Source organism: Procambarus clarkii, chromosome 23, assembly GCF_040958095.1.
Source record: "Procambarus clarkii isolate CNS0578487 chromosome 23, FALCON_Pclarkii_2.0, whole genome shotgun sequence".
Lineage (NCBI taxonomy): Eukaryota > Metazoa > Arthropoda > Malacostraca > Decapoda > Cambaridae > Procambarus > Procambarus clarkii.
Genome location: NC_091172.1, coordinates 30,810,679 through 30,835,535, shown reverse-complemented (window position 1 = coordinate 30,835,535; position 24,857 = coordinate 30,810,679). Strand labels below are relative to the sequence as shown.

General features: G+C 45.7%; 2 protein-coding genes across 6 annotated transcripts in view; both read left to right on the top strand.

Annotated features, from left to right (window-relative positions):
- Positions 1-21,129, top strand: part of LOC123763961 (glutathione hydrolase 7) — a 60,284-nt gene extending 39,155 nt beyond the window's left edge. Inside the window, exons 10-12 of the mRNA XM_045751335.2 lie at positions 3,752-3,917; positions 7,934-8,087; positions 16,666-21,129. Of these exons, the coding sequence (XP_045607291.1) occupies positions 3,752-3,917; positions 7,934-8,087; positions 16,666-16,883 (538 nt within the window). The 3' untranslated portion in view covers positions 16,884-21,129. The remainder of the gene's footprint in view (positions 1-3,751; positions 3,918-7,933; positions 8,088-16,665) is intronic.
- A 2,765-nt stretch (positions 21,130-23,894) lies between these two features.
- Positions 23,895-24,857, top strand: part of flr (actin-interacting protein 1 flr) — a 38,057-nt gene continuing 37,094 nt past the window's right edge. For 2 of the 5 annotated variants that reach the window (XM_045751333.2, XM_045751332.2), the window contains exon 1: positions 23,895-24,039. In XM_045751333.2, coding sequence (XP_045607289.1) covers positions 24,024-24,039 — 16 coding nt within the window. In that variant the 5' untranslated portion in view covers positions 23,895-24,023. Of the gene's footprint in view, positions 24,040-24,096; positions 24,116-24,549; positions 24,612-24,857 lie in introns of those variants that run through there. The other 3 variants (XM_069330074.1, XM_069330072.1, XM_045751334.2) reach the window with 3 other exon arrangements.

Genomic DNA, 24,857 nt, shown 5'->3' with positions numbered 1-24,857 from the left:
AGTTGTTTCTCGCATCTTTGTATGCTGGTATGTTTGGGGGTTCGGCCTCTTCCTATTGATTCCATTTTTGTGTCTTTTGGTCTCTGGCCCTCTCACAATTTCTGTTAAACCAATCCTGTTTTCTAGTTTGCAACTCCACTTTGGTATAAATTTTGTTGTGCCTTTATCATATATTTCACAAAACTTGACATACATCTCATTTACTCCATGTCCTAAGTCAGGCAAGTCTTTCCAGTCAGATTCCTTAAAGAAATGTATGAGTCCCCCATAATGACCTCTCCTGATGTAAGGTACGGGATTGAAAGCTGTACCCCTAGAGTATCTCTAACACCTGCTCTTATTTTCTTATAAATAATGGGAGAGTGCAGGTGTCTATATAGCAGTACAGTAATAATCAGTTCTATATACATGGAACAAGAAATACACCTTAGGGTACAATTTTACAAAGGGTTTTTATTTAACAACAACAGATTATCTAACACTGATTAGAATAGGGGGAAAGGGAGTGTACTTAGACCAACCATAGGATTGTTACAGACAAAGAGGGGGTGAGAGGTTTCTTCCAACCAACACACACCTTAGGAGTCAACTGGCAAAAGGGTCCACACACACCAGATTAGATCTTCACAAACTGGAACTTAAGGTCATCACTATACTCCAATCCTCTTTGGTAACTACAAAGGGCATGGGTTTTATCAATACACTTCTGACCACAGTACACAAAGGGATGGTCAAAGTAAATGTGGATAACACCACGTGACACAGAGAGCTGAGCACATGAATAAATAACACAACACACAAGGTTCTAAAATCCTTATTTATTCACCTTCCTATCTCTAACTCATACAAAAGGGGAAGCACCGCTATAAAACATCTAATACTGCGCTTATCGTATTGCTGGAGACCAACCCAAGCCACATACAAGTGACTGGTCCTTTCCCTCACTGCCTCTCTCCACCAAGTGGAAGAGAAGGCGTGCACATAAGTTCCACTTGAGAGTTCCACATAAGAGGTTGTTCTGGAAACTGGAACATATTGGAGGGGTGACAGGGGTAAGCTTCTAACATGGATGAAAAATTTCCTAACTGATAGAAAAATGAGGGCCGTAATCAGAGGCAATGTATCGGATTGGAGGAATGTCACAAGTGGAGTACCACAGGGTTCAGTTCTTGCACCGGTAATGTTCATTGTCTACATAAACAATCTACCAGATGGAATACAGAATTATATGAACATGTTTGCTGATGATGCTAAGGTAATAGGGAAGATAAGAAACTTAGATGATTGTCATCTAAGACGACCTGGACAAAATTAGTATATCGAGCACCACTTGGCAAATGCAATTTAATGTGAATAATGCCATGTTATGGAATGTGGAACAGGAGAACATAGACCCCACACAACCTATAAATTATGTGAGAAATCTTTAAATACTACTGATAAAGAAATAGATCTAGGGGTGGTTCTAGATAGAAAACTATCACCTGAAAATCGCGTAAAGAACGTTGTGCGAGGAGCCTATGCTACGCTTTCTAACTTCAGAATTGCCTTTAAATACATGGATGGCGAAATACTAAAGAAATTGTTCACGACTTTTGTTAGGCCAAAGCTAGAATATGCTGCGGTTGTGTGGTGCCCATATCTTAAGAAGCACATGAACAAACTGGAAAAAGTGCAAAGACATGCTGCTAAGTAGCTCCCAGAACTGAAGGGCAAGAGCTACAAGGAGAGGTTAGAGACATTAAATATACCAAAACTAGAAGACAGAAGAAAAAGAGGTGATATGATCACTACATACAAAATAGTAACAGGAATTGATAAAATTGATAATTCCTGAGACATGGAACTTCAAGAACAAGAGGTCATAAATTTAAACTAACTAAACAAAGTTTGCCGAAGAAGCATAAGAAAATTCACTTTCACAAATAGAGTGGTAGACGGTTGGAACAAGTTAGGTGAGAAGGTGGTGGAGGCCAAAACCGTCAGTAATTTCAAACCGTTATATGACAAAGAGTGCTGGGTAAACGGGACATCACGAGCATAGCTCTCATCCTGTAACTACACTTAGGTAATTACTTAGGTAATTACATGTCTTTGCCTGCCCGGTTCCAATGTTTTTTCATACACGTGTCATACACATTTCCCAATAGTTCATGTATATGTCTTATAATGTTCCAGGCTGTTTTTCTACATTTAACACTGTTGTTTCTCTATATTTTCTTGCACTGAATCTGCTTTTTAACCATTTATCACTTTTGTTTACATTGGATTTGGGAGATGACATTTTCCTGTTAAGATGATGCTCTGTGCATCTGCAGCCTTGGGTGGGGTTTTCAACTGTAAGAGTTCCAGACTGTTTTTCAACATTTAATATTGCTATTTCTCCCTACACAAGGGTCTCTTTCTCTCTCACATAATTCCCCTTCTCGGGGGAAAGAGGGGACAAGGGTAAAGAAAAATTCATGTAAATTTAAAGAATCAGGTGTGATTAATATTTGTATGTGGATTGGACATTTATGGGCTTTTTATTTAAAGGTCTTTAAAACTTTATGCCTTACTTTTTCCTCCCTTTATGCCTTATTCTTGACTCATTTGTATTGGTATACTTGTTTTCACCTGACCCCATATTAGTATAAATCCAACACGCTTTGTAATTTCCTATCACTTGAGAATGAACCATGTAGGTTCGAAATGGTGTGTAATTTTATAATAAGTGTAATACAGTTGTTTGTTTCTTTTTCTTCACCTTGAACGAGGATGACTTTTGGAGAACTCCTCTTCCAGTTAAACCAAGATGCAAGAGCAATAGTTAGAGGGATAGAAGCCCTAAACAAGAAAATAATTAATACAGAATATGCAGTCATAGTCAATGAGATGTATATAAATGAAAACCTGCTGCCAGTATACACTAATATATATATATATATACTGTATATATATATAATAATATAGTTTTTGTTACGTGGGTGATCTATTAGGAAAAGTTGCCGCATTTACCATGTAGATGATGTAAAAAAAAAATTTAAATCATTTGAGGAAGTTTGAGAAACAGTTCCCGGGCCATAAACACTATGGTGGATAGGTGGCTGGTTTGATTGTGTCCCACCGTTTCGGTGGGACCCTCGGTCTTCTTGGTGACGGTATGAGGTTTCTTGGCGTTCTTTTCGACACTCCTATCTGTAAATTCCATGTTTTGCTTGTTCTCTGTTGTTAGCTTTTTAAAGCCACCAAGGGTCTCTTCCCCAGAAAACCAGCATTGAATGTTTTGAAACACCCCTTTCTTGGTGAGCATCAGTGGCTCCCTCACTCCCACCCACCCTACCATGTATGGTCGTTGTCCATCAGCTCGTGATTGAGCCAGCTTTTTTCCCTGGATGTCACTGGCTAGCAGCTCTGCACATGCACATTGGGAGGTGTTTCACATTATATTTTGAATTTCCATTTTTGTTTTGATTGATTCTAACAGTGTCTGTTGGCTGTTTCAGTGCTTTATTTTCATGAATCCTGCAGCTGTCTGTTTTGTCTCGTCTAATTTCTGGTTGCTTTCCCAGTGAGGGATGATTGTAACAATCCCCTGCTCTCTCTGTCTCTGTAAGGGGTGGGTACTGGTTCTGGTTCCTTGCCACAGGACACCTGTGACTGATATGATTGTGTAAGTGAAGCTATGAGTGATATAGTGTTAGAGAGCAACCAGGGTTTACCCAGAAAGGGGCATTTCATTACATTCATCCCTGATTTCATATCTCTGTAGTGGACTGGGGACATACTTTGGTTCTCGAATGATGACCAAGCACGGGATCCTATTCAACAACCATCTGGCCAACATGTTGCCTCACACTCATCCAGATAATACCCAACACTCTCATGCTCGACCCGTTACGTCATATACTCCAGTTATTATTACCGACTCGACGCAAGTAAGTAGTCACTCTCTTACTATCAACAAATTTGATATTGAATGTGGTGCATTTAGGAGAGATTGTCTTTTACTGAAAAAGCTGAGTGATTTTAAGATGATCCTTCATCCATCTATTTACATTTTCACTAAAATTTGATATCTCTCTGAGCAGTTACCATGTATGATTGACTTAGTGTTTATGGTTGGTTGAAACTCTTTTATTATGGTTAAGGAGCTAAAATATAAATCTCCACATGATGACTTCTCTGTGGGGAGCCCCGTCGGCTCCCTGAGGCTATCTGAACTGATATCCTGTAGTATTTTAGTTGGAGTCATCAGTCACAGAGTCCTGATAGGTAGGTCCCAGGTAGGCTAATTAAGCCTACCTGGGACCTCGAACTAGGTTCTGATTCGTTCATTGCTCCCTGCGTCTCAGAGGCACTGGGAGCAATAGTCCATGAGCACTTTAAATGTAAAGTATGTCATATTTGCCATCGACCGAGGAAGGACCCAGAAAAGTAGGCGACTCAAAACAGACCACTGTCTGGTTAAAATATACAAGCTACGTCCTCAAAATAGCTAAAGAACTTCCCCGGAAAGAAAAACAAAGAAGTAACAGAACTTCTCCGGAAAGAAAAACAAAGAAGTAACATGTCATCCAACTACCCCCCCCCCCCTCCCTCCCTCATTAGCGCTACCCACTTCCATGGGGGAGGGGTAGCTGGCCCAGGAGGGCCGGCAACCCACTAATGCAGTTCTTGAACTGATGTGCTGGCGGTTTGACATCACCTCTGGCCTCAGTTTCCTGTTTGGGATTTTTTCCTTCTGGAACTGTTCCTACAAGTTTGTTGTGCTTTGGCCAGGTGTATTGAGTGTACTTGGAGCTGCATATGCTTAGGGATACTGTCCCTAGGTGCTCTGTAAAAATTGCTCTTTCGTTTCAGGGTTATCTTTCCTTGTGCATTCGGGACTCGCTCCCCGTTACAGAGTTTCCTCTCTTAGGGTTGTCCTAGCCCTTGGGTAGGCCTGGGGTCTTGGGCTGTCTGTCTTGCCCTGGGTTAGGGGGGGGGGGGTTTGTTTGCTGGTGGGGTGCACTGCAGTTGGCACAATCTGCATCTTCTATCACTTGGTACCAGATGTTTCTCTCTGGCTGCTAGTTTGCTAGTTGTGTGATTTAGAGGGTTTCTTTTGATTTTATTCTGCCATTTTTGCCTGTTTTGGTAGAGGAGGTCTGTTTAACTTCTTATTAGGCTTAGCCTAGGTGGTGGTGGTGGTCCTCTGTTGTCCCAAGGTTTCACAACTGCTACGTGCAGTCAGTTAGCCTGATACTACAGGATATCACGGATTATCAGCTTAGCTGGCCCCAGTGCCTGGGCTTCCCATAGGGCTTAATCCCTCTACAGGCCCTGCAAAACCCCAGTGGGCCTGGTCGTACAATGGATACTTCTTCCAAAGCCCACTCTCGCCTTGTGCAGTTTTGAAGATTGTTCGGTGCCTCTGCATCAGGGAGACGATCATCTGTACTGCCTCCACCATGCTGCCTGTTGGGTTGGGGACACCTACGACCCGGAGTCTTGCGGGACTTGTTCCCTACTTGTGCTTCAATTTACTCATCCCTTATCTGATGATCTTAGGGATCATGCAGCAGCTTTATTGCATGATCGCTTCTCCTTATTGCAACGGGCCAGGTTGGTTGCCTGGTTGGAAGCCCCAGAGCTGCCACGTTTGGGTTTTAAGGACTTGGATTTGGGTTCGTTGGTCGCTTCGGCCATGGTTCCATCCATGCTTCCTCTTCCTTCCCAGGTGGGCGTGGTTCGCCTTGTTCCTTCTCCTTCCCTGCTTCTGGCTTCCAAACGTCTCACGGTTTCGGAGTCTGGGCAGGTTGGGCAGGGTTTAGCTCGGGATGAGGCTCGGGTGATTTCGGGGCTGCCCTTTCCGATATGGATGCGTAGGTGGTTGAGGCCCCTCTTTCCCGCCGAGGCTTCCGAGTCGATCCGATCCAGCAGACTTCCTTCTTCGAAACTTTTCCCTGAACTCCAACTTTTCTTCAAGGAGGGGGGGGGGGAATGGACATGGAGGAGGGCTCTGCCTCGCGGCCTTTGTTGAGGGTTCTTGGGGCACAGGGAGAGTCCGCATTGGGCTCTTAGGTTCCTTTTGTTCCTGTTTTAGCAGTTTTGCTCTCTGGGCAGGGGCTTCTGCAGGGAAGGGGGTTTTTGTACCCTCCTTCCTCTTATGAATTTGAGTTGGGTGGGTCCGTTTTGGCACCTGGGTCCGTTTCCGGGTGCCTTTGGGTTCCTCGGATTCGTCCTTCCAGAGGTTTTCTTTCCCTTGGATTTCCCCTACGAAGGTTCACGAAGCCCTTGGTGCTTAACTCCTGCGGGACTCTGCTTATGCCTCTGTGATGGATCCAGCTTTGTTTGAGTTCGGTTCCTCTTCCCCTTATTGGGTGTGTAAAGAGGTTCCAGAGTCCTCCTGGCTGGCAGATTGCCCCCTTCTTCTCTCTTGGGGCTTGGCATGGCTTTTGTTGTACATGCATGCTTGAGTGGCGGAGGTTACCTTGGCGTTGCAGGTACAATATTCTTGGGGGACTCATTTGAGTTTCTCGAAGAGTGCCTCTTTGCTCGTCCCTCTGCTTCCTCGTGATGTTGATCTGGTGCAGTTGCATACTCAGCAACCCCCCCCCCCACTTTTTCGGTTGCTTTGGCAGCTGAAGACCTTTGGACTCCTGGTTATTTGGCCTCGGTCTTGTGTTTCTTTAGTCTTCTGGATCTGTCTTCGGATTGGGTTTTGGAAGATGTGGGAGCGCAGGGTGAGGGGCCTTCGGCTGGGGTCTTGGTCTCAGCTGCTGCAGCATTGTATGTTTTACAAAAGCGTTTACGCCCATCCTCCGAGAAGCAGTTTCTATGTTTTTCTGGGGGGAGCCCTTACGGCTTCCCTGGAGCTATCCAGGCTGATAAGGATATCCTAACTTTGGCATCATTCGATGAGGGTGGAGTTCTAGGCCTACCGGGGACCACGAGCCAGAACCTGGCCCCCCTCAGAGAGGAACGAAGAGCAATGGCCTATAAAAATGCACATGTGATTGTGGAGCATTCTATATTTGCCGTCGACTGGAACAGGCACCCAGAATGTAAGCGCCCCAAAACAAACTCCTCTTCTGGTAAAAACGACTAAAATAGACAAACGAGTGGACAAAACTCCCCAAATGAAAATGAGCAGGACGTCACATGAACCGCGCTGCATGTCTGCGCAGCTCTCCCTCCCCAGGAGGGAGGGGGGGAGCCCCAGACCCCTGCGCCGGCGATTCACACCCCCAATTCTTTGGCTGATGGGATACGGCATAGTCGTGTGGCTCCAGTTCCGGCCTCTTGTGTTGTGCTGTCCCCCTGTTTCAGTACTGCTCTTATGGTGGTGTTCGAGCTGGGTGTAATATTCCAAGGTACTCGGGCTGCATGTGCTTAGAGTCACCTTCCCTGAGTGCCCTGTAAGTACTGCCCTAGGGACTTGGGGGTTCTCTTCCACAAGTCACCTTGGGTCTACCTCTGTTGGTCTTTTGCTGCTTGGCTATTGACTGCCTCGAGTGTTTTGGGGGGTTTCCACGCTTGTTGGCCTTGGGATCAGTGGTAGTTTTTGCACTGGTAGGGGTGCGGGGTACTGAGGTTATCTTGAGGTTATCTTGAGATGATTTCGGGGCTTTAGTGTCCCCGCGGCCCTGTCCTCGACCAGGCCTCCATCCCCCCTCAGGAAGCAGCCCGTAACAGCTGACTAACTCCCAGGTACCTATTTACTGCTAGGTAACAGGGGCATCAGGGTGAAAGAAACTCTGCCCATTATTTCTCGTGGGACTTCATGGGACTGATTACCCCACACTAATAAAGCACATATCAGTTTGGATAGCTTCTGGGAGCTTCCAGGACTACCCCCAGAAAAGGGCATTGCATTACATTCAATGCCGGCTTTTTGTTTATCTGTTTCTGAGTAAAATATTTATTATTTCTTTACTAAGTTTAATTTTTACTCTAATGTATTTGTCAGGTATGTGGGAGAAGAGTTGTGTTGGGCAGCCCCGAGGTTGGAGCAGCAGTACAGGTAGTAGGACAGATGGTGTTTCAAGATTATGACTTGACAAGGGCCATTGAGCAACCCAGAATTACAGTAAAACCTGGTATTAACCAAATGTTTGTGGAAGGTTAGTAAGTCTTAAGTGCCTCCTTTGTTGACAAATTTTTCCAAACTAAGTTTTCAACACTTTAATGTTCCAATGATAATTAAACAGTAAATGTCCCAGCGATTCTGAAATGTGTTGTCCATCTTGAATTTCTCAAAAATCTATTTTAATTGATCATTTTATTATTTTTCAAGCACATTGTGGGGATAGCTTATGAGGAAACTGTTCAGAGATAATCTCACCCATCACTCAAGATGACAATTGCTCTTCTTGTGAATATTTTCACTATGCTTTGTAAATTACCTGCCAGAAAATTATGAAAGTTATGTTTACTTTCTACTTATAGTGATATAGACAAAACATTTGTGCACATTTCTGTATTTTGCTTAATTTGTATTGAAAAATATATATGGAAAGTTGAAAAATATTTTAAGAGGAATGTTGAATGTTGAAACATCCATATTTAATACCATCACACATAATCTGTCATCAGCATACATTTAGTTTTGTATCTATAATAAAGTACATCTATTTAGGAACATTTTGACAACAAATTTATAGTTATAACCCAAAACTAAGAAAATGTAGAGAGTATAAATGTTTTAGGCGATGCTAAGCAAGACCCCTGAGATGGCCAGAAAGTTTAAGGTCAGGTACACATTGATAGACTGAAAAGTCAAAGTATTAATACAGGGCATCCTCGTTACGTGAACACACATTATACGAACATTTGTCCATACAATCATGCTCTCAAGGTACCTTTTCATGTATCAAATCACTAACTAAACCCACTAGAAAGGGGGTCCCCAGTATCATGAGCAGTGTGCTAAGATGTCCATCGCTGCAGCCACATGATGGAGTACTGTATTAGCTCGCTAATCTGGACTATATGGCAAGAACCCCCAGGGAGAGAGGGAAATGCAGGCAGGGAGAAGGAAAGGCAGGCAGGGAGGGAGGGAGAGAGGACAGAAGGCAGGCAGGCAGGCAGGCAGGCAGGCAGGGAGGGAGGGAGGGAGGGAAGCAGGCAGGCAGGGAGGGAGGGAGGGAGGGAGGGAAGCAGGCAGGCAGGGAGGGAGGGATGCAGGCAGGCAGGGAGACAGGGAGGCAGGCAGGCAGGGAAAAAGGCAGGCAGGCAGGGAGGCAGGCAGGCAGGGAAAAAGGCAGGCAGGCAGGGAGAGAGGCAGGCAGACAGGGAGGCAGGCAGGGAGGCAGGCAGGGAGGCAGGCAGGGAGGGAGGGAAGCAGGCAGGCAGGCAGGCAGGCAGGCAGGCAGAGAGGCAGGCAGGGAAAAAGGCAGGCAGGCAGGGAGAGAGGCAGGCAGGCAGGGAGAGAGGCAGGCAGGCAGGGAGACAGGGAGGCAGGCAGGCAGGCAGAGAGGCAGGGAAAAAGGCAGGCAGGCAGGGAGAGAGGCAGGCAGACAGGGAGGGAGGGAGGGAGGTAGGCAGGGAGACAGGCAGGGAGGGAGGGAGGCAGGCAGGCAATTAGGGAGACAGGCAGGCAGGCAGCAAGACAGGCAGGGAGGGAGGGAGGCTGGCAGGCAGACAGGGAGACAAAGGGGGGTCCCAGACCTCCACGCCAGCAACTCTCCTTTGTTTAGAGACTGCGTATCAGACACGAAAAAAAGGCGACTGGAGGGAGGGAAGGAGGGATGCCGGGGAGCCTCCAGGTCTCACCCAGAAAATGGTGTTTCATTACATTCAATACTAGTTTTCTGTGGAGAGCCCCTTCAACTCCCCGGAGCTACCTACCTTGAGGTTACCTTGAGGTGCTTCTGGGGCTTAGCGTCCCCGCGGCCCGGTCGTCGACCAGGCCTCCTGGTTGCCGGACTGATCAACCAGGCTGTTGGACGCGGCTGCTCGCAGCCTGACGTATTAGTCACAGCCTGGTTGATCAGGTATCCTTTGGAGGTGCTTATCCAGTTCTCTTTTGTTCACCTAACCAAAGATAAAAAAAAGGGACTTACCCGGGAGGCGGTTGTCACTCACTCAACTCAAAGTCGAGACAACTGGCTGCAACCTGCAACCCAAGGTTACACACGCCCGAGAAGGGCCAGGAACATTAACGAGATACCATGCGGCCAGGACCCTGTTTGACCTCCAAAAGCCCCATACCCGAATGTCAGCTCAGGACATATTACCAAAAACAGCAGCCAAAGCTGCAAACCTATGAACTTCGTGCGCACGGGAATAGACCACAGGCTGGCTGGACCTAATAATCCTCCGGACAACCTGGAAAACCCCACGCCTTGGAACAGGGAATAAGGAAAACCGGGTCCACCCAAAGCGAGTCGCCCCTCCCACAGAGACCATGGTGCACAAATAATGCCGAAGAGCCACAACTGGACACAAAACATGATGCACCCCTGGCCGAACCAACCAAGCATCAACAACCCAAGGACCCCTTCAGAAAGCAGCAGACTCATTCTTCGCCAAAAAAAGGAGGAGACGGCTGCAAACGAACAAAACAACCACCAGGATCGTAAGAGTAGAAACCCCTTTGCCGGAGGAGAGCATGAAGCTTCCCGACCCAACTCCCAGAGGCCAATTGCAACAAGAAAGTAGCCTTAGAAAAACAGTCCTGAACCGAGGGAGCCACCACAAACCGAGGAGACGATAGTTAAAAGAGCACCCGGTCCAACTACCAAGACAGCTCGGGTGGCGCATGAGTAGGCCGGAGGTGAAACAACGCTCAAGAAAGCTTGAGGAACGGAGCAGAAGTGACATCCACCCCAAATGCAAGCTGCAGCGGCTCCATCAACGCCGCACGATATGAGGTGACAGTACATATTTGGCATTAGATGACAGTCCTGAAATAACCAAGAGAGAAAGGACAAAACAACCCGATCAGAAATCGAAGACAACCTACGAAGAGACAAAAAATGCCGAAAGGACTGCCAGGAAATTTCATACTACCGTTAAGACGAAACTTGCAGGTGGGACACTATCAATGAAGTCACCTGATAACCAATACAAGTGGTGATAAACCGATGTCAAAAAGACCAGACGCGAAGAGTGGGGGAAAAGATCGAATCGGCCACGTAACAGACAGGACCGATCTGCTGAAAGAGGCTGAGCCGTGGTAAGACCTTCAGGTTCGGACATCGAGCAAGAAGCACCTTCTAACATGGATGAAAAATTTTCTGACTGATAGAAAAATGAGGGCTGTGATCAGAGGCAATGTATCGGACTGGAGAAATGTCACAAGTGGAGTACCACAGGGTACAAGTGGTACCAGTTCTTGCACCAGTGATGTTTATTGTCTACATAAATGATCTACCAGTTGGTATACAGAATTATATGAACATGTTTGCTGATGATGGTAAGATAATAGGAAGGATAAGAAACTTAGATGATTGTCATGACCTTCAAGATGACCTGGACAAAATAAGTATATGGAGCACCACTTGGCAAATGGAATTTCATGTTAATAAATGCCATGTTATGGAATGTGGAATAGGAGAACATAGACCCCACACAACCTATTTATTATGTGAGAAATCTTTAAAGAATTCTGATAAAAAGAGAGATCTAGGGGTGGTTCTAGATAGAAAACTATCACCTGAGGACCATATAAAGAATATTGTGCGAGGAGCCTATGCCACACTTTCTAACTTCAGAATTGCTTTTAAATACATGGATGGCGATATACTAAAGAAATTGTTCACGACTTTTGTTAGGCCAAAGCTAGAATATGCAGTAGTTGTGTGGTGCCCATATCTTAAGAAGCACATCAACAAACTGGAAAAGGTGCAAAGACATGCTACTAAGCTGCTCCCAGAACTAAAGGGCAAGAGCTACGAAGAGAGGTTAGAGGCATTAAATATGCCTAAACTGGAAGACAGAATAAAAAGAGGTGACATGATCACTACATACAAAATAGTAACAGGAATTGATAAAATCGATAGGGAAGATTTCCTGAGACCTGGAACTTTAAGAACAAGAGGTCATAGATATAAACTAGCTAAACACAGATGCCGAAGAAATATAAGAAAATTCACTTTCGCAAACAGAGTGGTAGACGGTTGGAACCAGTTAAGTGAGAAGGTGGTGGAGGCCAAGACCGTCAGTAGTTTCAAAGTGTTATATGACAGAGTGCTGGGAAGACGGGACACCACGAGCGTAGCTCTCATCCTGTAACTACACTTAGGTAATTACTTAGGTAATTACCTGAAACCAGGGCTGGACCGGCCACCAAGGAGCCAACAGGACAACTCTCCCCTGGTAAGTCTCCAAGCGAGCCAGGACCTGGAGCTACAACTGAACCGGTAGGAAGAGGTACAGATAACCCCACCTCGACCAATCCAGCCGAATGGCATCAACCCTGATGGCCTTGCAGTCTGTGAAGGGCGCCACATACACTTGAAGACGCCTCGACTCTGCCGATGTGAAAAGGTCGACCTCAGGGCGCCTGTACGTCCAGCATGGCCATCTGAACGAGTCGGCGTCGACCGTCCATTCCGTGGATAGGGGAATGAACCGAGACAGGCCGTCCACCAGGACGTTCGACACCACCTGAATGTGAACTGCTGGGAGAGCCAAACCCCTAGTGCTCAGCAGACGAGTCACTCAAAGCAACCAGACTCAAAGAGCCAAGTACCGCAGCAAACTTCTGCAGTTCACACAATGAACCACAGGGGAGCAGTGCGAATGGCGCCAGATTGTTGCTCCGCGAGCAACACAAACCCTCTGAAGCAAATGCCACACCACCGCGAACTCCTGCGCCATGCTGTGAACCCGACGGAAGGACAGACCGCACCGACTGGCCTGCCTGGTGAGCACTGGTCACAAAACCCCAGCCGAGAGAGGGTTCGGGGAGGTGCCACGGAACAGAACCTCGAAAAACCCACAGAGGAAGCCAGTGATGCAGTAGCCAACACAAGTCTCCTGGGATTCGAACCCAGCGATCGCGAGAGCGGCGGAAGACACGTCCCCGAAGAAGCCAGATCCTACCCAACGGGTAGACCAGCACAGTGAAGTTCAGGCTCCCTCACAGCCACTCGAACAACTGAGGTGTGACCCGGTTGCCCTCCAAAAACAGTCGTAGGCAGGACCGCAGCCTCAAAAATGCTGCAGGAGGGAGAGACAAGGAAGTGGTTCGAGAGTCCCACACAAGACCCAGCCAAGTCCGAACCTGAGAGGGGAACCATATGGGACTTAAGTTCACCAAGAACCCGAACCCAGCGAGCTGGGAAAGAACCAAATCCCTAGCGAGCTGGGAAAGAACCAAATCATTGGCGAGCAGACACGCGATATGGCTGGGAGCCCACACCAGCCAACTGTCGAGGTAAGCCAGAACCCAGACCCCTAACTGACGCAAATGGGTCATCACATTCCGGGTAAGGCATGTGAACACGCGAGGTGCCAGATTCAAACTGAAAGGAAGGGAACAGAAGTAGAAAGCTCGCTGCCCCACGACAAAACCGAGCCAGTCCCTGAACCCCGGATGAATCGGGACGTGCCAATACGCATCCCAGAGGTCCAGAGACACCATCCAAGCACCTGGCGCCAAAAGTAGCCGGATCTGAGACAGGGTGGTCATCCGATAGGAGGGGAAAAAGACCCAGGGGTCCAGATGGGACAAGTCCAGTATGAATCACAAATCCGCACAGTCCCGTTTCGGAACTGAAAGCAGGCGGGAAACCCACCTGAGGGATGCTGTCGTTTCGACTATGCCCAAGCGAACCCACTCCAGGATGACCTGACAGAGAACAGAGGAAGAGGCCTGCCCCGCCAGCCCCGATCCCCTCGAAGGAGGAGCCACCCAACATCACCGTAGGCTAGAGGAAACGACCCAAAATGCCCACGAACCGTGGGACCAGACGAGAGAAAACTGTGTGAGCCTCCCCTCTATCGTCTGGTCAACGGGGCGAACTGCGAAAGGGCCGACGACCCCTACGAGAGCCCGACTGACACTCGGAGCAATCACTGTGCTGACCAGACGCCAATGGCTCAGCAGGAAGGGCTGGTCCCAAATCTGGCATACTGGCTTACGGCAACCGAAGGAACCCCGATACCTGGCACGACCCTTCCGGGCAGGACCACCACGGCCCCTCCAGAGAACCAACAAATCTGATTTAGGCCGGTAACTAGACGAAGCTGCCTGCAGAAAATGCACCCCCGCAGACTTTGCAAACAGCAACGGAAAAAAGGGGATGAAAATCTTAGAGCCAGGGCCCAGGCCGATTCCAAAGAGTGGACGAGCACTGCCTGTCGGCATGCAAGGTGAAAAACAGAGAACAGAAATCCCTGCCTCCTTCAGAATCGGTGCAAACAACTTCAACAAGGCAGCCGATGCCCGAGCTACCGAAGCAAACACACCGGACACCGGCATGGATTCCAGCTTCTCCACATCTTCCCCAAGCCAGTCCAAAGACAGCTCCAGCAGGGAAAAGAAGTGCAAGACCAAAACCAAATGCCCACGAGCACACAAATCTTCGGCCACCAGGGACTCCGAAAGGGAGGGAACCTGCACGTGAAGCTGCACTTGGCCGACATCACGAGGAAGGACGGGGCGAACAAGCACACATCATTCGGCATTGTTCGCATTGATCATGAGGCACTTGCAGTGGATGGCCCTGTTGCTGTACTGGTCAAGGTGGGGGGGGTTTGTTTCCCAGTCTTCCTTGGTTCAATTGTTGCTCCAGGTATTGTCCCGGCTAGAAATATTCTTGTGTAAGGTATGAGGCTCTTTGGAAGCAGACTTTACCTTGGTTTCCAATTCTTCAGAATTGGTGTCCGATTCCAGGTGTTTTTCCATGGGTCCAACTTTTTCGACAGATCGGCCCGCTAACGTATCTTGCTGATTTGTTCTTTGAAAGTTTCATCTGTAGTTTCATCATCATCAATTTACCACAATTTGTGTGGTGCACTGCTGGCTAATTTGTTGGTGTCCACTAGTGTTTTAATTGCAGGGACAGTATGAAGTGTCTTACTGCTCCTCTTACATTTTGACTTTTTTTTTTTTTTTTCAGTGTTCAGCATCGATACTTCCTCGGCACTCTTTCACAAATTGTCTCAAGTTGTCTTTCACCTGTAGCTGTTGCTTACTCCCCGTGAGCAGTCTTGGTCTGTTGATTGAGTGTTAGTGTTTCTTCACTTCAGTTCCCAGTTGCCCCCATCAGTCGGGGATATTTTTTCTTCAGGCATTCTTTTTGTTGGCTCTTGCCTCTGGTTGTCCGATTGGTGAGCTTCATGCTTTTTCCCGGAGGTATGGATTCTGTTCTTTTGGCCCTGGTTAGCAGTTTCTTCATCTGTAGCCTACTGCTTCTTTTCTGGCAAAGATGGAGATGGTTAGTTTCTAGAGGGGTCCCTTGGTGACTGATGTTTTTGTCCATTTGGGGGGGGGGGTGCATCATCTATTGTTTCTGGTTGCAGCAGTCCGTCACCCGACACCATCCACTTTTTAGCAATTGTGTACACTGTTTATCTAGTTTCTTGGGTTCCCTGTTCCATGCCGTGTTTGTCCCAGGTTATCCACAGTGACATTTCAACTAGCCAGCCTGCTGTGTACCCTTGACTACCTACGTGTTGAAGACTCCGAGGATTAGTATCCTCGCAGCTCAGTCTCTGACCAGGCCTCCTGTTTGTTGGTCTGATCAACTAGATCTTAACTGTTGGTCCCACATTGTTTGTAAGTTCACAGCTTTGGCCACCATCTTTATTATGCCATGGGCTGATATTCAGGCTTGGGGGTTTTAGAAGTCTAGCAGGGTCTTGGACGCTCAGTATCATGTCACTATTCCAGGTCCTAGTCCAATTTGTTATCCTGCACCATATTTCCCCGCCTGACATCTCTTCTTCACTTTGTAACTTCTGCCTCTCCTCCATCCTGATGTCCCATGTTTTCCTCCTCCTGTGATTAGCTTCAGGGTGCCACTAAGGGGCGACCCCCAGAAAACCAGTGTTGAATGCAATGAAATGCCTTTTCTGGGTGAACCCTTGTGCTCCTACAAGGACCATCAGTTTATGATCTCTTGGCTCCAGACTGAGCAGATGCCACCTGTTGCTGGTTCTCCACTCTATGGGATATTTTGTACGCAGTTTTGAGTGAATCTTTTGCACTGGCTGTTTCAGTGCTTAATTTTCATGAACATGAAGTTGTCTGTATTCTCTCATCTATTTTCTGGTTGCTTTCTCCAGAGTGATTCAGTACTGAAGACTAAACCACATACAGTACCAGAAAATGAGGAGACGATGACGTATTGGTCCGTCCTGGACCATTATCAAGTCGATTGTGGTCCAAGTGATAGTGGTCCAGGACGAAGCAAAACATCGTTGTCTCATCTTCTGGTGTGTGGTATTCATATCTTCAGCCACATTATTGTAACTTATCATCTGCATGTGATACAGTACTAATAATACACTGCTCTCTCTGCCTCTTTGAGGGAGGGGGGGGGAGGGCTAGATTCTAGCTCTGATCTCTGGTAGACCTACAGGATGCCTATACGTAACTGGTATGACACACTAATGGGGAGCTATTTCAGTTGTATAGCTTCAGGAAGCTACTAGGGCTTACCCAAAAAGGGGTGTTTCATTATGTTCAGTATAGGTTATTTTTTGTTTTGCTCTGTTTGTTTTACTAACAAGTCTTCTAATTTTCAGATCTGCGAAACGGGGATCCCATTCTTGGTTCTGTTCGGAACGAACTTGAAGCAATGAATTACACCTTCCAGATTCTTCATTTGCCATATGCAAGTGTTAATGGCATTGCTAAACTTAAAGATACATTATTGTCGTGGTCGGATGCCCGTGGTGGGGGCGTTGCACATCGTTTGGAGCCAGCCCCCAAACATACTGAAAATATCACCAATGGTTCCTGATTATTTACCAGAATTTTTATTTTTCTGGGGGGAAGCCCTTTCAGCTCCCCAGAGCTATCCAGGCTGATATGGATATACAGGTGTATTAGACTTTGGCATCAGTCATATGGAGTTCCTAGGCCTACCTGGGACCATAAGCCAGAACCTGGCCCCCCTCAAAAAGGCATGAGAAACAATGGCTCAAATCCCCGTGTGGTTGGAAGCATTCCATGTCTGCCATCGACCGGGTCAGGCACCCAAAAAGGTAAGTGCCCCAAAACAAACCCCTATTCTGGTTAAAATATTGCTACTGAAAGCTGAATTAGTGGACAGAACTTCCCAAATGAAAACAAACAAACGAGCATAACGTCACCACGTCACCGCACTGCTGTCTACGCAAACCCCCTCCCTGGGAGGGGGAAGGGGAAGCCTCAGACCCTCACACCTGCTATCCATCCTACAGTTCTGTGGTTGATGTGATTGGCAACAGTCATTTGACTGGCTCCTGTTTTCTGTCACGGCTCTGTGCCTTGTGGTGTGGTGCTGTTCTCTGGTGGTGTGTGAGCCAGGAGTAATCTCGCAAGTACTCGGGCTACATGCGCCTTGGGTCCCCTTCCCTAGGTGCCCAATAAGTACTGTCCTTGGGGCCATCTTCCACAAGTCACCTTGGGGGCTACCTCCGTAAGGTCTTTTGCTGCTTGGTGATTGACCGCCTATGGAGTCAGCTGGGGTGGTTTCCATCACTCCTGTTTGCCTCTGGGTAGGAGGTAGTATTCGTCACAGGTGGGGCGCAGGGTACTGTGCAACTAGTTGTTACCTCTCATAGCGGCTGGCTCTGTTCTGCCAGGGTACGTTATCCTCTTGTGGGGGTTTTCTTTTGTTTTTGTTTTCTTGCCTGGTGGGGGGGTCTGCCCCCTTGGTTTTGGTCTCCCCTCTTGTATCCTGGTGGTCCCCCACTAGGCCCGTCCCGGGGGGGGGGGGGCACAGCTTTAAAAGTTTGTTGGTAATACTGAGAACTGGTTAACAATACCCTGCCCGGTCTTCCCTGAATGTGAGTTCCACCTCAGGACCCTGGGGAACCCTGCTGGAGCACGTTGGTCTGATGGATGTGACCCTTTGGTCCCCCCTCGCCTTGTGCAAGTTTGAGGGTTGCTCGGTCCCCTAGTCTCCGGGTTCACCGTTTATGCCTCCGTCATGCTGGGTCGGTGACATCTTCGACCCGGAGTCCTGCGAGTTTTGTTGCTTGTTTGTGACTCATTTCACCCAGTCCACTGATGACTATTCGGGTGCAGGCAGCTCAGGCGTTGCATGCTCATTTTAGGTTGCTGCAGTGCATTAGGTTGATTGCTGACCCAGAAACCCCAAGGCTGCCCTGTTTTAGTTATAGGGAACCCGTACTTGAGGATGTTAGTTGTTTCGACTTTGGTTCAGTCTGCGCCCCCTTGTCCTTGCCCTGCTGTGGTTCGTCCTGGTCCTTTGTCCCCCCACCCCCCCCCCCCCCACCCCACTCCCTGCTTCTGGCTCCAAAACGCCTGAGGGTTTCGGAATCAGGGCAGGGTTTAGTTGGTTTTGAGACTCGGGCAGTCTCCGGGGGGAGGGGGGCCTTCCAGGATGGCAACAGAGGCATTCAAGCCGGTTCCTCCTACCAAAGCGTCTGGGTCTGACCAGTGGGCCCCCTTCCTTCCCGCATTTGACTTTTTCTTTTGAGGACGGGGCTTTGGGAGATGACTCGGCTCTGGGTCCTGTTGTGCGGGTTCCCAGGGCTCTTGAGGGTTTGACTTTGGGGCCTTGGGCCCCGTTGGACCCTGCTTGGGTTTTTGTACCCTCTGAACAAGGCTTGTTGTTACGAGGAGTGGGGTTTTCCTTCTCCCTTCCCTCCGCGTACGAGTTGGATTTGGTGTCAGCCCCTACCCCGGGTTTGTTTCCGTGTCCCATTGGGTCCATCGTTCCCATCCTTCTGGAGGTTTTTGGCTTCCCGCATTCAGCCTCATGAGGTACAGGAAGCCATTGCGACTTTCCTCCTGCATGACCCAGATTATGCCTCTTTAGTGGATCCTGGAGGGGACAACTTTGAGCACCTCAATGCATTCTTGTTCACCCCTGCCCGGGATGTTGACATCGTGCAGCTTCACGTGCAGGTTCTCACCCTTTCGGCTGCACTGGTTGCTGAGGATTTGCTCGCTCGTGGCCTGTTGGCTTTGGTCTTGTGCTTATTGTCCCTCCTGGAGCTGTCCTCGGATTGGCTTGAGGAAGATGTGGAGGCACTTTGGGCCATTCCATGGTCTGGTGCCTTGGCCATGGTGGCATGTGTGTCGTCTTCCCTGTTGAAGCTGTTCACACTGATCCTGTGGGATGCGGTGCCTCTGTTCTTTGCTTCTTGTCTTGCGTGTCGGCAGGCGGTGCTTGCGTCCACCTTGAAATCTGCTTGGGCCTTGGCTCTTAGGTTTTCGTCGCCATTTTTCTTCGACTGCTCTTGAATTCTTTGTGAAGAATTTCGTGGCTTTTGTGCTTTTTTTGGTTTCTGAACATAAACGTTTTTATTATATATCATGCCATGGGTCTCTGAAAGCGTTTCAGAGACCATCATTTGTGAAAAAGCAATGCTATTTCATGAAGATCTTATATAAAAAAAAGCCTGGAAAAAGTGATGCAGATATGAAAGTATTTAAGGAGAGCAGAGGATGGTTTGAGAAATTTAGAAAAAGAATTGGTATTTATAGTGTTGTGGGGCATGGGGAAAAACAAATGTCTATAGACACAGATTCTTATTAAGACAAGTAGTGAGTCACAACCAGGTCCTAGTGGTATGCCTGCCAAACATAGGAGAGAGAGAGTACCCCAGAAATGACACAACTGCTTGATGTTATACTGTAATGGAAGGGGGCCCTCCCCTTCCAAACACTAACACCTCCCCACCCCCACCATCTTTCATACGCTATCAAGAGTCGTCAATAAAAGTAAGATACACTGTACTGTAGTACAAAATTTGAGTACAGTAGTATTATATAAAATGTATTATGAAGTTAATATTTTTGGGAGTGTGGAACTGATTAATTAAATTTACATTATTTCTTATGGGAAAATTTGTTTTGGTTTATGGATTTTCGGTTGACAAATCCTCTTTTGGAATGGATTAAATTCATAAATGTAGGTACCACTGTACTTTAAATGTAATGTGCTCATAAGCCATTGCTCCCTGCGCTTCTCTGAGGAGACCAGGTTCTGGCTTGTAATTCCCAGTAGGCATAAGAACTCCTGTGAGTGATGACCCCAAACTAATATAGCACATCATTTAGGATATTTGCAGTCCCCATGGTGTAGTGGTTAAGACACTCGCCTGGTGTTCCGCGAACGCTTTGTCATGGGGTTCGTATCCTGGCCGGGGAGGATTTACTGGGCGCAAATCCTTAACTGTAGCCTCTGTTTAACTCAACAGTAAAATGGGTACTGGGTTGTTAAACAATTTTTCACAGGGTCGTATTCCAGGTTCAAGGGAACATAGGATTAAGGACTTGCCCAAAACGCTTTGTGTACTAGTGGCTGTACAAGAATGTAAGAACTCTTGTATATACAGTATATATAAGTAAATAAAAATATATAAATAAAAGATAGCTTCAGGGAGCCTCTGGAACTCACCCAGAAAATGGCATTTCATTACACTCAGTGCTGTTTTTTTTTTTGTTACTCTTATCTTAAATTTTTATTTATTAAGACTTCTTTTCTTTCTACATTTAATGTCATCTAATATCTTGCATTTCTTTGTTAAAGTGATAACTCATGTCCTTTATGATCCTTGTTTATTTTGAAGTGTTGGCCCCATTAAACTTAAATTATACTATATTACTCTTTGTTCTGTTATGTTCCAGGAAAATGTTATGAGAAAGAATCTAGTTGCTTTTCTAAATTACACCTTAGTATTTCTATTGTGTTATTAATGTAAATAAACTACTGTACTGTTGCTAGAAAAACTGACTCCATAATGTAATACAGTAGTCATGTATGTCATCCTTAAGTATCATATTTTTTGTATTCATTTGTATTTTCTTTGTACATTCTCATTTTGTTAATTTATTTTCTCTTTATTATTAAGTGTTTTACCCCCCTCACTCCTTTAGTTAATTTTTGTCTAGAGTTTAAGTTTTGCCCAAAACGCTTTGTGTAATACATGTAGTGGTTTCATTAGTATGTGTAACTCCTGCCCATACAATTGCACATTTCTCTTTGTTCTTTGTACACACATTCTTTTGAATAAACATTATTAATATTATTGTTGTTATTATTATCATTAGAGTAGTATTATTATTATATAGGTAATATGCTGGGCAGGTGTAATTTATTATATAGGTAATATGCTGGGCAGGTGTAATGTCCTATCACTTCTCATCGATAAAAAAAAAAATTCTGCTTTGACCCTTGCGATGTGAAAGGTTGCACAGGGAATAAAACAAAATAGGCAAATAAACAATTAACAAGATTTACTATAACCTTAAACATTAATAAACATGACAAAAATTATACTGTACCTGAAAACACTTGATCATACAACGAAACACAAAAATGAACATACTGTACAGAGGTACCTCGGTTTAAGAGTTGAATCCATTCCTGGAGACAGCTCGTAACCCAAAAACTTGTAAACTGAAAATAATTTCCCCGTAAGAAATAATGGGAATGAATTAATCCGTTCCTGACTACCCAAAAACCACACTTCAAACTAAATTTTTGTACCTAATTCATCTAAATCTACATTACAAAAGTATGTTCAAGTTACTACGTACCCTTGCTGATGACTCATGTTGGCATATGGAAGATGGTGAGGAGGGGCGAGGAGAAAAGGTGTTACTGTTTGGAAGGGGAGTCCCCTTCCATTATAAGTGTTCTAGGGTGTTCCTCAGGGCAGCATACTTGGCCCTCTCCTCTTTCTCATCTACATTAATGACCTTCCAAATGCCTCCCAACACCTCAAACCAATTCTATTTGCTAACGATACAACCTTCATTTACTCCAGTCCTGACCCCCTTGCTCTAAATTCCACAGTAAATACTGAGCTAAATAAACTCCATCTTTGGCTAACTGCCAACAAACTCGCCCTTAACATTGACAAAACTTTCTATATTCTGTTTGGCAATAAATCCTCTAATCAAATAAATCTCAAAATAAACAATACCCAAATTTGTAACAAATTAGATGGCAAATTCCTTGGCGTTCTCATTGACCACAAGCTGAATTTCCAGGGACACGTTCTAAATATATTAAAAAAAAGTTTCAAAAACTGTTGGCATTCTTTCTAAGATCAGATATTATGTACCCCGCCCTGCCCTGGTGACTCTCTATTACTCTCTCATCTATCCATATCTCAGCTATGGTATTTGTGCTTGGGGTTCTGCTACCCAAAATCATTTACGTCCTCTAATTACTGAACACAAGGCTGCTATTAGGACAATATCCAACTCTGGCCTCAGATATCACTCAATACCCCTACTCAAATCTCTGAATATGTTAGATATTAAGTCACTGCACATTCTCTCATGTGTATTATACATATATAAAACGCTGAACTGTAATGCGAATCCTGACCTCAAAAGCTTCATTGAAGGTTGTAACAGAACCCATGAGCACCACACCAGAAATAAATACAGTTTTGATATTCCTTGAGTACGACTTAATCAAACTAGAAATGCTCTATAAATCAAAGGACCCAGAATGTGGAATGACCTTCCCAACCATGTTAAAGACTGTACCTCTCTCAACCAGTTTAAGATAAAAACGAAGCACTACCTAATAAATTCCGTGTAACCTACCTTACCCCTCTATTGTCAACCCATGTCTGTTTTTTTTTAAACAATGCTGTTTGTCGACCTAATTGTATTTGTGCTGCTTTTTCAGCCATGTTCCCCCCTTTTTTATCTTTATTTTTATTTGTTCTCAACACATTTTATTCTTTATACTCAATTAGTATTAAGCTTTAGTCATTAATGTTTTTCATGCCCGAAACGCTTTGCGTAATAGTGGCTTTAGGCATTGCATGTAGTAGCTCTATCTATAAATCGATCAATCTTTGTAAAATCTCTTGTATGTATGTACCTTACCTAAATAAACATTTATTCATTTATTCATATATCAGTTGCTTAATTTAGAAACTGTTCTTGTGGTCGATCTCGAACTCATTGATGATGTGACAACTAATATTGAATTTTGTAACTTGCTTAGCTAAATGATTTATAGGGTTCAGTCCCTGAGTCCATTATGTGCCTCTGTAACCCTTTCCACTACCGCCCACAAGATGGGAATGGGGTGCATAATAAATGAACTAATCTAACAAAACTAAGGTAGATTTCATGGACTTTATTAGATGGTACTTAGTTTTTCTCTTAAACTAAACTCTTAAACAGTTCAGAGTTTTAAATATATAGAGTACACATGAGAGGATGTGCAGTGACCTAATATCTTAAGTAAGGGTACCGAGTGCTGTCGGGCCAGAGTTTGATATTGTTCTAATAGCAGCTTTGTGTTGAGTAATTAGAGGACGTAGATGATTTTGTGTAGTAGAACCCCAAGCACAAATACCATAATTGATAGATGAGGGAGTAATAGAACGTCACCAGGGCAGGGCGGGGGACATAAATCAAATCAAATCAAGGGGAGTTTTCTATTCTGGGAGAGAATAGGAAATATTTTAGGGAGTGTCACAGTGCAATGGTGCATGGCAGTAGTACAGTTATCGGTATGATAAGAGTGGCAATAGCACATAGTGTGGGAGAGAGATAATAAGAGATAAGGCGTGAGGAGAGTATGTGACCTAATATGGCGCGCCTCAAGGCCGCCGCCACTCACAGAAAACCCGCCGGCCGCTTTCCCGTTTTCTCTTAAACGTTTCGTGAATCGGAAGTGATTGTGAAGTGTCTGGACCCGTGTCAGAGTCTATGGCTAACTTCTGGCAACTGTCCAAAGGTGCTACATGGGCGATATAATGAACAAAATATTTTGAAACCAGATGTAAAATATAACTTGATTTAATAACATGGAGGTGGTTGGCAGTATGTGTCAAGATAGAGATACAAATAAGGAGCAGGTGGCGTGTTCGGACTCAGTTCCGTATATGGCTATGGTGGGCTGGGTGGCGGCGTCTGCTGAAGTGTGTCAAGTGCGGCTCTAGGGAAGATGTCATATACCAACCGTAAGCTACAGTATTGTCTTCAGTTACACGGACCTTTCTTTCAGAGAGATGTTAGTGCCGAGTATGAGTTAAGCAAGTAATATGGTGTAGGCGGTGAGAGGAGAAGTGTTATCAGAGAGGTAGGTGTGGTGGGGGTGAGCGCGGGGGCGGGGAGCTGCCTCTCACCCCGGCTCACACACACATACACACACTCTCACTATATTGCCTGGGTCATATATGTATATGTAAGTAATGTGGGGTAGGAGGCAGTATAATATGGTGAGGGAGTAGTGTGGTGGCGCCAGTCATTGTCTGGTAGTGAAGGTATGAGTCATCCCCACCCAGGCCCACTCCACCCTTATTCTCATTATTTACAAAAGTTAATTGAAAAACTTAACAATATTTGCGACGTTATAAAAAGTACACCACTGTTATGGAATGTTTAATGTGAGGTTAATTGTGTGCACCAGACTGATGGCTCGCGTGTGCCAGGAGTCTGACGGAGACCTGAAAGATTACAGCATTTGAGTATATATAGTACTGTGAAAGGGAAGAGTCCACAGCAACAGAGCCAGGACTAAAGTTCATGTTTGGTATGTTGTGTATTAGAGCCAATTCTACAAGAAGACCAGTAAGATGATTAGAATCACTAACATGACAGAAGAGACCATTGTTTGTGTCTGCAGACTTAACACTTCTTCTGTGTTTTTTAAGTCTGTCATTAAGGTAGTGGAGAGGAAAAGACGAATGGGAAATAGAGTAGACACCGGCGGCAGGAGGAGCAGTGTGAACTAGATTGCTACGAAGTGTGTTAGTTTGTTGAAAGACGAGTTTAATGT